The sequence below is a fragment of the Botryllus schlosseri genome, chromosome 12 (genome assembly GCF_051294905.1).
Source record: "Botryllus schlosseri isolate E-star chromosome 12, Bs_hap1, whole genome shotgun sequence".
Classification (NCBI taxonomy): domain Eukaryota; kingdom Metazoa; phylum Chordata; class Ascidiacea; order Stolidobranchia; family Styelidae; genus Botryllus; species Botryllus schlosseri.
This window is the reverse complement of record NC_137247.1, coordinates 6,146,764-6,163,724: the sequence shown is the minus strand read 5'-3', so window position 1 is coordinate 6,163,724 and position 16,961 is coordinate 6,146,764. Positions and strand designations below refer to the sequence as shown.

The window sequence follows — 16,961 nt, the reverse complement described above, 5'->3', positions numbered from 1 at the left end:
TACTAATCTTATTAAACCGTCGAAGTCTTTACAGCTAATTTTGTAAAGTAGATAGAAAACTACTCTTTTCCGATGTACTAAAGACTTTTTAAAATCTAAATTTTCTACAGTATATACTAATTTTACGAAACTGCATCGGATTCTATGGAGTAGAAAGAAACTACTTTTTCAAATGTATTACAGACTTTTGACACTATGGATTCTGTAAAATGAATGCTAAACTTATTAGACTATCGAACACTTTTGCTCTGTAATGATTTTGACGTTGTTCCATACCGATTTGTGAGATAGTGGGCTACACTCAATTTCGTTAAGTAGATAGAAACGGCTTCTACTAAACTCTTAAACTTCTACTCTCTCTCTTCTGGTCTCTTATTCGTAGTTTCATGTTGGTGACGTCATATTTTGTGATACGATTGTTGGTATACAATGTTCTTTCTTATTCTCTACTAGTTGCTGACGATTACTCCGGACGAGTGTCAGCCGAAAATATTCGGATTCATTTCAACATAAATATACTATTCAATACTATGGATTTTGTAAAATGAATGCTGAACTTTTTGAACCGTCGAAGTCGTTACGGTGAATTTTGTAAAGTAGATAGAAAACTACTCTTTTCCGATGCACTAAAGACTTTTACTCTCTGGATTTTGTACAGTATATACTAATTTTACTACACCGCTTCGGATTTTATAGAGTAAAACGGTTCTGCTCTGTAATGATTTTGATGTTGTTCCATACAGATTTGGAAGATAGCACACTTAATTTCGTAAAGTAGCTAGATAACGACTTCTATTAAACTCTTACATTTCTACTAAACTTCTACACTACATCTTGAGAAGTATAATGAAAAGTGAAACTAATCGAAAAATTCATGAAGTTCCGATACACTATATTTGAGTTTTTAAAAATTATTCATCCCCATGAGTCGAGATGTAGTTAAGTAAATCATGTTTTTGATATTAATCATTAGGCTACCTCACTTCCTAAAACCAACAAAATACAACCAAGGTCCTATTCCGTTATTCCATGCAACAATATGTAGGCGACCGACCTGATTTAAACACTTCAATTTTTTCAAAGTAAACTTGTCGCCCACCACGAACACTCAGTGAAGAGCACCCGCGGAGAACCGAAGGCGGAGCACCCACATAAAATGTTATACAATTCTTGACATATAATATACCAGAAAGGCTATATCTAGACGACTGTAAGCTGACTTACACTTCCACACCGAATTTCGTAAGGTAGGTAGAAAACTCCTTTTAAACTGTTACTCTTATACTGCTCGTAGCTTTACTCTGAATATTGCAAAGTAGATAGAAGAACTACTTTTCCAATGTACTAAAGTTTTACACTATGGATTTTGTAGAATAGATAGAAAACTACCTTCACACGAAGGTTTTTTGTAACATAAATGCTAATTTTATTAATTGCGGCATTCAGGTTTATATATCACGAAACTCTGAATGGAAGTCACGTATTCCTGGTCAATTCTTGTTCTATCGCTATCACTGAGGTCGATTGCCTTTAGCTGTTCATTGAATAACAGGCGATTAAGATCAATTTAAAATTACAGTAACGAACTACATAGCTACATCGGGATCTATGATTGAGCAGAAAGATCTTACTGTAGCGCACGCTCTCCCATCTCTTGGCTCAGATTCCTGTTTTGCATGGAAAACATCTTACAATTGCTCAGATTAAATTCTTCCACACGGGAATTGCACAGGACTTAAGTTACTATTTTGTAGCAGGATGAAATGCCAGGATTTCTACTTAAATCCAGCGAATGCATCTAAAACATGGTGTGATGTTCAAATATTTTACGAGACTGCAAACGACCCGACGGCTGTGATAGATTAGTCATAATATTATTTATCAACAGTTGAGCAATTTTTGCGATTTCTACTCCTAATAGCAAAACTGGTGCAACACTGAAGAAAATAACGAAGCTGGAAAGGTTATTGAAGAAACCATCTAAACTAGCATTAAACGAATGAGCGATTGAGAAAACCTCTTGCTTAGAAGCAGTGATAGTTTTTATAGTCAGACGTGATCAGAAACACTTTATTGATGAGAGAGAGAGAGAGAGAGAGTCTTTATTTTTTCATCGAACCAAAATACATAACAAACGGCAGTGATGGTGGTACAGAAAATATGCGTGCACAGTATTCGGTATTAGATAGGAATGATCGATAAGACCATGAAGGTCATCTAGTCTGATCACACCAGCATCAAACAGGTACACTTGACTCAGAACAGTCTGGCTGTAAGAAATGTTTAGTTAGGAAAGGAAAATAGAAAAAAAATTAAACAATGGTAGCAAATGATCAATGAAGCAATGTCTGGGCGAGGTAGGGCAACAGTGTTAGTGTAACCACAAGAGGTGATCAAGTAGGGCTTTTTTGAATCTATTATAAGGCAATTCACGGATATGTGATGGTAATGCATTCCAGATGATAGGTCCCGAGTAGTCGATAGATCTCTTAGTTAGGTTGCTATTGGGTTGGGGTAAGTAGACGTTTCCTTTAGACCAGTGGTTCTCAACCTTTTTGGCTTCGCGGACCCCTTTTGACCGTCACGGACCTTCGCGGACCCCCTCAAGTTTTAGTTCAATTTTAGCTCTATTATGGTGCAACCTTCATCTGTTTTGTGCAAATATGAACTGTAGGCTTGTGATAAACAGCAAAATAATGATTTTTCTTGAAGGTAACATCATACTATTTATTTAGAAATTGGTGGACTTTTATTATTTCAAAGCTACTTTTGCTGCTGTATTTCTTGAAGTACGTGGTCGTGTCTTGGAAATCCGCGTCTTCGTTTTGATAAGAACGAGGAGTTCGGAAAACCATTTCCGCAAAGATAGATGGAGGCTAATGCAATATTAACGCATAACGCTTCCGACGATACTTTTGGTGTGATCGCAACATTTATGGCCCCAAAATGAAGAAACACATATTTTATGAACATATCACGTCCAGCATCTAGCGCAGGGACGGGCAACATACGGACCGCGGGCCGGATTCGGCCGGCGACGTCATTTTGATCGGCCCGCAGAGAGTTTCTACCGTCAAAGCGAAATCCTAATCTACAAGTATTGACAAATTTTATGCTCCAAGGAATGGATCCAAGTTTTCCAACCAGAGAAAGACTGTCATGAAACGACTTGTTCTGTTCGGGTTATCATATATATATTTACGAACAAAATTTTCGACCATGAACAATTGAACATCAACAAGACAAGGAAGGCTACATACCAATATAACTGGTGATATGAATTTCAGGGTTGGAGCGTAATGCTTTGATAGCAACGAAACACTTCTTGTTCATCAAAAAATCAGCCTTGTCGATAGGGCATCCGCAATAAGAATGCGCCAAATCTGATAGCCGAGCTTTAAGAGCAGGTATATATCATTGTCCGATTTATGACGATGAGTGTCAGCCGAAAATATTCGGGTTCATTTCAATATGAATATACCATTCAGTTGTATATTAAAGTTCTCTACCTCCAAGAAGCTATTCCCTGCATTGGGACAAATTATGGAAATACTCCGGAAATTTTTATTTCAAACGACTGTTCACTACTTTGATGAGACTGACAACTTCAAAACGAGAAGGTTTCGCAGACATTATAAAGTCACCCTGATTGACGTTACTATCTCCATATAATAATTTTCCACAAACCCCAACAAAACGTCGCCAAACAGCAATATGTTTGTATCAGCAGGTTATTGGAAAACTGGCAATAAAAATGAGTTTCCACACTACTATAGTCCATGTCAGACGATTATTATGATGATATGAGTCATGCGGTTTTAGCAGTTGTGGTGCGAAACTGCCTCATGCATTCTCAAATTAAATAAATAAAATAAAAATTAGGTTATCAACCATTGTAAAAATTTAGAGGTCTCGCGGACCCCCTGAAATTGCTTCGCGGACCCCTAGGGGTCCGCGGACCCCCGGTTGAGAACCACTGCTTTAGACGAAGATCTCGTGTAATGGGAATGGACATGTTTAGCAGGTATGAAAAAGTCATCAAACACAGGAGGCAGACTATTGGAAAAATATTTGTGAACAACTTTTGATACTTCGAAGCGATACAGTTCATCAACTCGCAAAATTCGATGCTTACGGTAGTAAGGCGATAAATTGGTACGTAAAGGTACAGATGAGATCAGCCGTATCGCACGGTTTTGCAGGGTTCGAATTCTGCACAAAAATGTTGTACATGCATTTCCCCATACTACGATTCCATACTGCAGATGCGAGTGGAAAAGAGAGAAGTAGATGGTTCGTAGTACTGATCTGGAAACCAGAGATTGGAGACGGGTCATTATTCCCACACACCGAGCTAGTTTTGATATTGTACATTCAATATGCTGCTTCCAAGACAATTTCGAATCAATGGTGACGCCGAGATATTTTGCTGAGTCACATATTGAGATTTGTTTATGATTGATGTTCACAGTGAAATTATGACTGGCATTATTTAAAACGAGCATCTCGGTCTTATCTGCATTCAAACTTAGTTTGTTTGCTTGTAGCCATCTCGACACTTTTGGGAGTTCCCTATTCACAGATGCATGTAAGTCATCGAAAGTGTTGGAGGTTATGAAGAGGTGAGTATCATCAGCAAATAGCGTTGTGCGGAATAAAGATGCATTAACAATGTCGTTAATATAAATGAGGAAAAAAGTCGGTCCAAGGACTGAGCCTTGTGGCACTCCACAAGTTATGTCTCTGGTAGTCGTTCTTAATGTCCCCAGTTTAACAAATTGTTTGCGGTTTGCCAGGTAGCTTTCAAGTAGAGTTGCTGCAATACCCCTGATCCCATAGTGTTCTAGCTTGTATCTTAAGATTCTGTGGTTAACTGTGTCGAAAGCTTTGCGGAGATCGATAAAAATGCTGCAGCCACTTTCTTTTTGCTTGATGGTTTTGTAATAGTCCGTTACAATTGATAGTATTGCATGGTTGGTGTTGTGGTTGGATCTGAATCCATGCTGAGTCGGAGACAGTACTGCATTCAATTCAAAAAAGTTCTTAAGTCGGCAGTCAATCAGTTTCTCAAAAACCGTGGCAAGATTTGGCAAAACAGATATTGGTCGGTAGTTAGAAATTAGCTTTTTACAGCCTTTCTTAAACACTGGCATTACTCTGGCAGTTTTCAGTGCATCTGGGAAAATGCCTAGACGTATCGACTCATTAAAGAAAATGCATATAACATCACCAATAATATTAAAGACTAGCTTCAGAAAGTGAGTTGGGATGAGATCGGGTCCTACTGCTTTGTTACTTTTCATTTCAGATGATACGATCGCAATTTCTTCTTTACTTGTCGGCTCAAGAAAAATGGATTTCTGAGGGCCAGGACTCAAGTACGAGAGAAAGTCATCGGATGAGTTTGGTATTGAAGCTGCAAGATCCGGACCAATGTTGCAAAAATACTGATTGAACTTTTCTGCTACTGCAAGCTGGTCTTTGATGACGCTGCCATTCTCGAGTAGCTGGATGTCATCAGTACTCTTGGGAGCATTACCTTTAGTTAGGTTGATAATTTCTCCAATGGTTTTCCATGTGTTCTTGGGATCTTTGGAGCACTCTTCGAATCTTTTTTGGAAGTATGCTTTTTTGGCATTTTCTTTCATATGCGTCACTTGGTTTGCATATTTTTTGTACACTTTTTTGCCTTCGATGGTGCCTTGCAGATAGTAGTACTTATGCATCCAATCCCTTGTTTTGATCGCAACTAGTATGTCATGACCAATCCAGGGTTTCGATTTCAAGCGCCTTGCATTGCGGTTGACTTTCCTAATTGGGAAAGATGTGTCGAGGGCTGCCCGCAGTTCCTCAATAAATTTTTCAAAATGGCAGTTGTAGTTGTCGGTTGTGAGTGGAGGAATTTTGTAGTTGTTGAAGGTATTGCTGACAATTTCAATATACTCCTCTATACCGCGTGGGTTTAAGGGCGTTCTAGATTCAAATTCTTTAGCACAATGTGGCAGCGCCAATTTCATGTGGCAGATGATGGAAATGATGATAAAAATTCTATCGATCAATGAAATGTCATGCTTGAATATGACAAAAACTCGATAAGCATTACACTGTGATTGATTATTTCAGTTTGAAAACAGAACAGATCTAGTTCAAATGATCACCTCATGAATTCCGACACCATTATTCAACGAGATTAATGAGTCTTCATCCAATTCGCAAGTTGAAAGTCGAACTTTTTTCGTGTTATGCATTCTTACAGAGCATCCGACTTCTTTCAAACATGCCGGTTCCATATCCGTATTGTAATTCAGATCAAGGTTTTCGACCTACAAATCCAGTAATATATTTCAAAATGACACACAAAACTATGGAAACGAGTGAGTACCTCGATAGAAGCAAAACTTTCAAAGGCGCGAATTACCTCGGGTGTAAGGTCACACTCTTTCATGATAAAAGTAACCGCTTTGTCTTTACAAAGTAAGGCAGTCAGCGAGGTCGTACATTTTTCATCCAGCTGATGGTAGCTGAGGTCAAGATATTGGAGCTAAACAAATATAGGAAACTGTCAATTTACGATCAGCATTGATCAGAAAATAAAACATTTCAAACTTATAACAGAAAAAAAATGTTGATTAGTCACTCACGTCATAATATAGGCGAAATGTGCTAAGATTTCTAAAAGTCTGTAGTACATTCGAAAAGAGTAGTTTTCTATCTACTTTACAAAATTTAGCGTAGAAGTGTTCGACAGTTTGTTAAGTTTAGCATTCATTTTACAAAATCCATAGTGTAAAAAGTCGGTAATACATATGAAAAAGTAGTTTCTTTCTACTCTATAGAATCCGATTCGGTTTCGTAAAATTAGTATATACTGTACAAAATCCAGAGTATAAGAGTCTTTAGTAGGCTACATCGCAATGGTGTAGTTTTCTATATACTTTACAAATTACGCCGTAAAGACTTCGAGGGCTTTATAAGATTAGTATTCATTTTACAAAATCCATAGTGTAAAAGTCTTTAGTATACATTCGAGAATAGTAATTTTCTATCTACTGTACAACATTCAGCGTAGAAGTGTTCGACAGTTTAATAAGTTTAGCATTAATTTTATAAAATCCAAAGTGTGAAAAGTCTTCAATGCATTTGAAAAAAAGTAGCTCCTTTCTACTTTATAATATCCAATGCGGTTTCGTGAAATGAGTATATACTGTACAAAATCCAAAGTGAAAAATTCTTTAGTGCACCAGAAAAGATCTACTTGACAAAATTTTCGTAGTACCGACTTCTGCGTAAATTCTGTTATGCATTTAGTTATCAACTCTGAAAGCAAGCAAAGTTTGTGGTATTTGCACAACATCGAAATTTGCACACTTCACGCTTTTCTTATGTCGAAAACATGATTTACTTGACAATATTTCGACTCATGGGTGTAGAAGTTAAGTAGAAGTGTAAGTGTTTAATATGAGTAGTTTTCTACCTATTTAACGAATTAAGTCCACTACATTCCAAATTGGTATGGAACAGCATCAAAATCATCACAGAGCAATACCGAATTTTATGTGCAAAAGTCTTTATCTGAAGAAGTACGAGTACTTCTTTACTTATCAACTCTGAAGGTTAGCACAGTTTGTGGTATTTGTAGGAATTCGAAATTAGCGTACTTCGTGCTTACCTTATGTTAATAGTTTTATTTTTCTATCTACTTTACAAGATTCAGTGTAGAAGTTTAATAGAAGTGTAAGAGTTTAGTAGAAGCAGTTTTCTATCTACTTTACGAAATTGAGTGTAGCCTACTATCTCACAAATCGGTATGGAACAACGTCAAAATCATTACAGAGCAAAAGTGCTCGATAGTCAAATAAGTTTAGCATTCATTTTACGAAATCCGTACTGTCAAAAGTCTGTAATACATTTGAAAAAGCAGTTTCTTTCTACTCTATAAAATCCGATGCATTTTAGTAAAATTAGTATACACTATACACAATCGAGAGTGTAAATGTCTTCGTTACATTGGAAAAGTAGTTTTCTATCTACTCTAAAAAAATGGATGTAAAAGTGATCGCCTGTTTTGAAAAATTAGTATATACCGCACAAAATCTGTGTTGGAAAAGCCTTTAGTACATTCGACAATAGTAGTTTTATATCCACTTTTCAAAATTCAGCGGAAAAGTGTTCGGCTCATTTGTAAAATTAGTATATACTATACAAAATCCATACTGTAAAAGTACAAAAGTGCATACTGTACAAAATCCAGAGTGTAAAAGTCTTTGGTACACTGGCAAAGAGTATTTTTCTATCTAATTTACAAAATTCAGCGTAAAAGTGCTCGATAGTTAGATAAGATTAGTATTCATTTTACAAAATCCATAGTGTAAAGTCTTTAATACTTTGGAAAAAGTAGTTTTTTCTACTTTAGAACATTTGGAGTAAAGTGTTCGACAGATTAATAAAATTGATATCTATTTTACAAAGTTATTTACCAAATCTACTTGAGTACTAAAAAAAGTAGAAGTACTCCGTTACTAACCACCTCTGCTAGCATGTTTCCAGATGTGGCCTTGTAGTATATTTACTAGGTTAATAAAAGAATTGTTTTCGCTCTACTTTACAGTATCCAGTGTTGTGTGTTAAATTGTTTAGTAAAAGTAGTTTTCTTTCTACTTCTACATATATAATTTAAAAGTATGCAACAGTTTAGTAAAAGTAGGTTTCTTTCTACTTTACATTTACATTGCTAGAAGCAGTTTTCTATCTACTTTAGGAAATTAGGCGAAAGTAGGGTTGCGTTTAAAACAAAAAGCAATTCAAAGCAAACATGTGTAGAACAATGCCTTTTTTATTGATTTTTTTAAACCATGTCGTCATGAATATTCCATTGTAACGTCATAGTGAATTGACAATGACAATTGAAAATATAAGGTAAATATAGCTCCTTCGACGAAATATCTGTACTATTGCTGTTGAACCGACTATTTTGACGGTTCCAACCATCCCATATCGATATACATCGGCTTTATCGGGTGGTAATTTTTCGTAGGCTCATACAACATATTTTTGGAAAGTATTTACACAATAATGGCATAATTTTAAAAGCTAAAAAGAACACAATTTTATTTTAAAAGGCATTTGTTCAAAACACCGTTTAAAACATGTTTTAAACAAAGTGTTTTGAAACACCGTTTGTTTTAAATACAACCATAGGCGAAAGGGGAGACTTTCTGTAGTCATCAGGTCATCACCAAGCGTTCTAGATATCAACTAAGAGTGCAAAGCAATATGGCCGTGATTAGGACAAGATGAAAGTAATATAGATAACCCATTTTAGTCATAAGCATGCACCCCTAAGTTCGTGGTTCGCGTGGCTCACGCAACCATGCACCCAAAAAAGTTTACGGGTGTGCGGTAAGAAGGGTAAAGAACCCCTGTGTTTACGAGTATCTGTATTGCTAATCTACGATCGTTTGTAGCGCCGACTGACATCACGTGTGATGGTACCGAAATGCAAATATCTCTGCCTTCGTGCGCTTCAAATAGGACTGTTGTGGTCGGAACGAACGAGGAATATTTTTCACAAGCAAGCTGTCAGTCTACTCTCAACGGACCGAATCATGTTTTGCGCTTCACGAGAGAGCAATGTGGCGTGACCGAATGGGTATGATGATTGCATTAGCAGTTGTTAAAGGTCAACTGCATGTCGGAAAAGACTTTTGCTTATTTCGTAGATTATGTGGTTAGGAATAAGAAAAAAATAATGAAAAGGAAAAATACGTGATAGTTTTCAAGTAATTTAAATTACAAATCGAAATTCCGAAAAACGGACCCGAAATCATCCAGCCGTGAAATGACGTCAAGTAGTTGACACAACAAAAATTCTTGTTATTCCTGTAGGCTGTTAGGTGGGATTCGTTGCATAGATTTGCTGTGGATTTGAGTCATTGAGTGAGATCATGAAGGCTGTGAAGGAGGTGATTCATAGAGTCAGATGTTATGTCGCGTATGGTTGCTCCAATACGCAATCTGCCGTGCCTACAATGTCTTTACATCGCTGCCAAAATTCATCCGTATACCGTCAGGTGACCGGACGCCGCGACCAAAAGTGCGGACTTAATAGACAACCAAAGGTAGAGACATTTTCAATGACGTATCCGAGATACGAAAGGCGCAATAAAGTTGACTGCTGACCACGGAAACTCTCACACTTAGTGCCGACGTACTGCAGTAGTGCCGTTCATACTTTATTTTCACGCACCAGTGAAATTGTGGTAATGGCAGAGGATCGCACTTCTAAAGCTATGCAAAGTGTCCAAAATCGGTTAGTGAAAATGTACTGTGTTAGCTGGTATTGTAAGAGTGTAACTAACCGTTTATAGTAGTATTGACTGTGGTACGGTAGTCATCAAAGTAGTTATTGTTTACACTCATGTGCATGTGCAATCATCATCATCATTGGTTTATAAGCAATTTTATCAGTTCAATACACCACAAAAAATGCGATACAATGAAAAGTCAGGAAGATGTCTAAGCAACAAGGAGTAGTCTATGGAAGAACTAGGGTGGCATGTCATGGGAAGCGAGATCGATAGATCAGTCGTGGTCCGGTAATCTTGAGGATGGACTGTATATAGGCAAATAACTGAAATAAGTATGCCTTGAAAAACTTTGAATAGAAGTGTACGTAGTCTGAAATGAAGCCACTTAAAAATCAATCAAGAAAAAAGATGTATAAAGGCATTAGTTAATAGGAGTCTGTAACCTGCTGACTTCATGATCTATAATGGTTATGTCGCAGAGCTCATTTTATTGGAAGAGTTGCTCTTACTTTTGAAAAGAAACTTCTGTTTGTGTACATGTGTAGTCATATAATCAAATTAGTTACTTAAGTTACTGAATGAAGACTGTCAGATATCAGTTACTAAATCTCTCAAGATATCGACAGCTCAGTAAAAGATTAAAACGTATCACTATCACCATAACAGTCCAAAAGTTGGGTAGGATGCAGTTGGAAATCCTTCATTTTTATGATACTTCGGAACAGCATTTGGTATACTGCCTTTGATTCGACAAATTCTGCAATGTTTTTACACCTGCTTTAGATTCCTGCAATGAAGAAGTCGACGCATGTATTCAAGCAAGACCAGATACGGCGGAGTCGACCAAGTCAATTGCGATGGCTTCCTCATTCAACTAGCGGCATCGTGAAAATTAGTTGAAGCCATTGCTGGACAAAAGAAGCTATTGTTGGACACAAAACTATATTTCTCTCCCTGACACAGTAGTACTGTTGATGGATTGGTTGTTGCATTTATTATTTTCAATACAATTATTCCTTCGCGAAGCATTGCAAAATTGAAATCCTTTGAAAATACTAGATGTGAATTTTGATCGGATGTACAGACAGGATTTCTCGTTCGTTTGTGTTGCAGAATCCCAATGGCCAGCAAACAAAACTTCCGTACACAGTTTTTCTCAGCTTCCTGAAAAGCATAATTGTTGTGTTACTGACGGGTAATTACTTGGCACCCGACTCAACGTTTCATGTGAATGAGACTCATTCGCTCATGCATCGAACTAGATGGTATAATTATATGACAATATTCCTGATGATATCTATAGTGAGATATCTCTCTGATTGAAATCCTGGTAATGCTGTGATGCACTAATAATTCGTTAGTTGCTCTCCCACTAATAGTTTGCATAAGTTGGCAATAACCTCCATCCTCTATCCTGTAATTGATAATACCAAGATTAATAACTGAAAAGAGGTAGGGTACTCCACCAAATTACATATACCGGTGTATTTCATTTGGTATAGACAAGCGGCTTCAGCTGAACAAGCTAGGCTGATCAGTGATCATACTATATATTACTAACCTCCTTAGGTTATTCATCAATAATCATACTCAGACGACCACTCGTTTTCGGAGCAGTAAGGAGTTCCACTGATACGGAATTGAGCTCATCAACACTTGATACGTGTTCACTGTTCAGTTTAAACATTACTTTCGTAAGCAAGGGCAAAATGCATACTTACATTCGTCATCTGAGTAATCGCACTCACTTGGTGAATCCATTACAAGCGAAACCTCCGCGATAACTAACTAATATAACCGCCCTGCTACTGAAAAAGCAACAGCCCTATAGCACACATCCGCAGCGGCCAGAAGAGATGTCAACTACATGACGTCACAATGAACATTTCGCTTTTTCTGTAAACATACCAATATTGGGACTTTCAGTCCAAATTACGGCAATTTCCGATTAGTTTGAAATACGGAAAGTCGGCAATTTCGGTATGAAAAAAAATTCTGAACATGATTAGGCGAAGTTGTTTATAAGATGCAGTTGACCTTTAAGCTCAAGTTACTTTATTAAAAACTTCAAAAATTCAAAACACCACAAGCTTGCGATAAAATGAAAAATTATAAGTCAATAGACAATGAACCGTAAAATATGTCTATCTATGGTGTTGTACGCTTATTTAAGTAGGCTTTACTCCGCATCTCGAATTTTAGTCGAATTCCTACGTGCTGCGCTACCACGTCCATATGTGGATTTGGCACGAAGAAGAACGAGTCTCCTCGATCATAACTCGTGGAGAATGGAAACAATTCCCAGTCACGTGTTCGATGCTGACATCTAGCACAGTGAACGCATCGTTCATCCCCGAACTACCGCTGGATTCGAAGTTCTTTCCAATTGACATTACGATTGACGGGATGGGCGAATATTCTTTCTATTTTGAATTTTACTACTCGGAAAACTTCTCGGTAAGACAGCGATTATGATTTGCATCAACGTTTCAAATAAAACAGCGTCTGGGCTTGCTCAAAACTAGTCACCAAAACAAAGTTTCCATTTTTGCCAAGTATAGGCCTATGTTTCCCTTCAGGTGTAACATGTTTCAACAATAAATCAACACCTTTATTTGTGACAGCACAGTTACTAGGGGCACATGTTACATTATTATTGATGCCAAAGGTCTGGTGTTGCGTACGACAAATGGATACTTGGTGGATACTAGATAAAGCATGGGCAATCAAATGCCCTAAGAAAAAAGCTACCTTATATTCAGTAATAAACTGTAACAATACGAGATCTTCCACAATGGCAGGCACCTATTATGCTGTAATATGACAATATCAAATTCATAATCACACATTGTTCCAAATTATGACAATTTACTGTTAATTCCAACAGACTGTAGTCGCTCCAGCGGATTATCCACTACAAGTTACCGCGAATGAACGAATGTACTTTTCTCTTGGTGCCGTTGGCCAGGGACAAACTGGACTTGTTTTCTTTACTGAACAATGCACGGCCAATTCTATTACCTCCCCTGGCGGTTCGACATTGACGTACACGTTCATCGAAGAAGGGTATGTGACCTGTACATATAAAATTGTTAACCGCAACAATAAGAAGCTCACAACAAGATTATACTGCATCAGCCTACTTAATTTTCTCATATCTTCGGTTCAGCAATCGTTACAGTCCTATTCGGTACAATACAAGTCCATGAATACCGTGGTACGTCTCGTCCTACATGTGTCGTGATAACGTTAAGACAACTATAGGACTCCTGATAAAATGTTAAATATGTGTTCGTTCGAAAGGCGGGAAAAGAAGATTATCTATAGAAGAGGTGTTTTCAGATGTAATTGATTACACGGTTTCGATTGCGGTGGACACCATTTTGGGTGAGCATCCCTAAACCGCAACAGTAGCAAAGGGTACTTTGTGCTGTGCATTCGGAGTCTGTGGAGTCGTAGCCAGAATTTGGCAATTTTTTGCTTAACGGAGTCGGAGTCTCTTTTTAGCACGCCTTGGAGTCTGAGTCCCGGTCGTGAAAGTGGCTGGAGTCGGAGTCGTGGAAAAAATGCTGACTGGAGTCGGGATCGAAGTTTGTGAAACTGACCCTCACTCCGACTCCGACTCCGACTCCAACTTCTTTATTATGAAATCAATTGCTTTCAAATGTATCTTTAAATTACTGCTAATAACTAGAATAGAATTTTTATGCACCATCAATCACTGTTATTAGTGACGATATTGATAGAATTGGAGATTATTTGCAAATTGCAATTCAGTTGCATAGAGGAAGAAAAAAATCGTAATAGGCCTATGCATCTTCACGATGCAGTCACAAATTGATGCAATATTTGGAATTATACCATGACACTGTGACAGATTAAACACATCGTCTGCTTTTGTGAAATTGTTAAATTGATGTAAATATAATCAAACGCTGCTTCCCACTCGACAAATAATGAGTAGTGTATCTCAGCTGCTTGAGTCAAACAAATTATTAAGAAAGACTGCAAAGTCCTAGTCCTTGAGTAGTTCACTAAGTGCATGTAGATAGACGTATGCTATTGACTACTTCCTAAATTTCGTTTCTGACCAATGATTACTAGTAGTGAAAGTGTGTGTGCTTGTAATCACTATAGTGTGTAATGAGAAAACCAGTGAGGTAGATATCTCTATTAGTTGCCGACTCTTACAAAAGAGCTACACTTCGATGGTTTTATCTACATTTTAATTATGCAGGATTGGATATATGTCATTGTTGAATGATTCATACATATTGGGGTTTTAGAGAGTTCATGTTAGAAAAACTTATAAAATATGAAAAAGGAAAGATATTTAGAAAGGCATTCTTCCATGTTAATTGCATAGCGAATAATTCTGTGCCACAACACAATGAAACGATTTTACATGTGGTCATTAATCCTACGTTTGCATTTGTTTAATGGTTACATGATAGTCATTTAACCGTCACTCTGGCACATAATTTTCGCAGTAAATTGGTAATACTGTTGGAGTCGGAGTTCTCTTAAGAAAATAGTTGGAGTCGGAGCCGCAGTCGGTACCTTTAATGACTCAGGAGTCAGAGTAGTAGTCGGTATAATGAAAATTTTTTGAGTCTGAGTCGGTGGTAAAATCTGCTGTCTCCACAGCCCTGCTTCAAAGAGCATTCAAATTGATTTGATTGATTCCATGCATATCACATATACTTTCAGCCACTGTTTTCCAAGATAAATGTCGGACGGAACTACCGATATAACGTGTGTCACCGCTTGTTATGATTTTTCGTGTCTCAAAGTTGGGAATGCTCATTCAACAATTTCAGAGCTTCGTTGCCGTTAACAAACAGATAGCTCTTGAAGTGCTCTTGAAATTTATTCTGTATTAAAAGCCGTAATACAATCCTATTCGAGGGAGTCGAACTTATTGTCGAGACACATGAGGGCGCAAAAGTTTTGAGCGAAACGCAACATAGCTTGCGGGTTTCTATTATTGAAAATACCTCGTAAGCTTATTTTTCATTGCTATCCGCATTAGGTTAATCTCGCAGTAAAGAGAACGTGCTTAATATATCTTCAGTCGGGATGTTCTTTGCTGATCTTTCTAGGCTCTTCTCTTTTCCAGGTTCTGTTTCTATTATTATAGATATCCTGTATGTAGCCTACGCTGTACAATATATACGTACACTGATCGCCGTAATATCATTTCAAACCAGTAACTAAATGTTTCTTTCAGCTGTTTTCTCGACCCCACTCTCATCCGACACAGCGCACCGTCAGATATGGAGGACATGCTCAGTATGCAAGCATTCGAGTTCGAAGCCAACTTACTCAATGACCGAGAAAATGCAGAGATTTCTATTGAGGTACGGCACGCAGAATTGAAATCAGTCTGTGTTAGCGACCGGAAACGGTATTGCACTCAATATAGGCCTATCTGACGCGTGACAGAGACTGTATTTGATTTTGACATCCCCTCACGTTCTCCCCAACTTCGTGACCTCTGATTATCGTGGAGGTGGTGGAAGAAGTTAGCGTTGGTACTCAATAGAAGCACCAGTACTTTGGAATTGCACGGTGTCTCCTCGCGACTAACGCAAAATCACTATTGATGCCTCAATAAGTGCCATTTTCGAAAATATAATCTGGTACCGTGATAAGGGTGTTATTTTCATCCAATGATGTATATACAATTATATGTACAATACATATATAATATATATACACCATGGATGTGCGATAAACAATTGTTAACGGAAAGTTCCGATGGCCTGATTTGGATTCTACGTTATAGATTTATGGTAGAAATCTCGTAAACACACCTTGCACAGACATGCTCTTAGAGTGCTTGATATGCCAATGATATGGCAACCGTCATATAAGAGAAATTCGACTCCGTTTTAGTGCCAAGTCATGATTTGCAACGCCTCGAATAGCAGCACCAGGTGTTCCCAAGGATGCCAACAACCCGTCGGTCGCAAAAGAAGGTAAGGGATAAGGATATTGAAATATTCGAAGTGCGGAGACCCATTGTTCCTAATCCATCATCGCTAGATCAACGCAGGAGAGAACAAAGTTGCATGGGCATGTCCGAGACGTTGATGACGAGGAGAACGAAGAGGAAAGCCTTCAAGTCACGAATTCAGAGTCCCCGCGGCTAACGGCCAATGCGAAGTTCATTCTTGGTAGATCCTTGACGACTGTTGGTAAGCTAACTAAATTTGTTCACCGTTGACGCCTCTCATTCAAAATGTTGTAAAACAGGTTCAGGATCGTCGCGCGATAGTTGCTGCGTTTGGTTGCTCTTCGGAATCGCACAAATTGTTGTAGTCATGCGTCGGCTTTTGCTTGCAGAGCCCTAAAGTAGCCCGCATCGACTTATTTTCCACTGCACCTGATATTACGCATATTAGTGTGCATCATTTACCTAAAAATTTATCTTGCTTATACGTAGGCCTATCTGGGGTGACGACATAACCATACTGGTACAACTTTAGTTCTAATCTAGTCAACTATAGTTGCAATCTGCTACGTAGTATATTCCATTCTATCGCCCTTCGTGTTTCAGTATCTTGTTTTACAAAACAAAAACAGTAAGCTGACCCGCTAAGTGCAATCTTTCTACCCTATAACGCCATTCGCGTGCAGGACGTCGTCGAG

The 16,961-nt window shown here is 37.9% G+C and overlaps 2 protein-coding genes and 3 long non-coding RNA genes across 5 annotated transcripts in view; 4 read left to right on the top strand and 1 right to left on the bottom strand.

The window, feature by feature from the left end:
• LOC145452575 (uncharacterized) overlaps positions 1–16,911 on the top strand; it is a 43,527-nt gene extending 26,616 nt beyond the window's left edge. Inside the window, exons 10-16 of the mRNA XM_080330758.1 lie at positions 9,465–9,649; positions 12,510–12,764; positions 13,195–13,373; positions 15,538–15,667; positions 16,206–16,288; positions 16,356–16,507; positions 16,566–16,911. Of these exons, the coding sequence (XP_080186884.1) occupies positions 9,465–9,649; positions 12,510–12,764; positions 13,195–13,373; positions 15,538–15,667; positions 16,206–16,288; positions 16,356–16,507; positions 16,566–16,663 (1,082 nt within the window). The 3' untranslated portion in view covers positions 16,664–16,911. The remainder of the gene's footprint in view (positions 1–9,464; positions 9,650–12,509; positions 12,765–13,194; positions 13,374–15,537; positions 15,668–16,205; positions 16,289–16,355; positions 16,508–16,565) is intronic.
• The window catches only part of LOC145452595 (uncharacterized), a 140,677-nt gene that overhangs the window by 107,908 nt on the left and 15,808 nt on the right, over positions 1–16,961 (top strand). The window lies entirely within an intron of this gene.
• On the top strand, positions 1,255–5,873 carry LOC145452621 (uncharacterized). The gene is made up of 2 exons (XR_013919446.1): positions 1,255–4,622; positions 5,309–5,873. It is a non-coding gene; the product is annotated as an uncharacterized LOC145452621 (long non-coding RNA).
• LOC145452620 (uncharacterized) lies at positions 9,660–11,343 on the top strand. The gene is made up of 2 exons (XR_013919445.1): positions 9,660–10,309; positions 11,091–11,343. It is a non-coding gene; the product is annotated as an uncharacterized LOC145452620 (long non-coding RNA).
• On the bottom strand, positions 11,283–12,342 carry LOC145452622 (uncharacterized). The gene is made up of 2 exons (XR_013919448.1): positions 12,029–12,342; positions 11,283–11,471 (listed from the first exon to the last, which is right to left on the bottom strand). It is a non-coding gene; the product is annotated as an uncharacterized LOC145452622 (long non-coding RNA).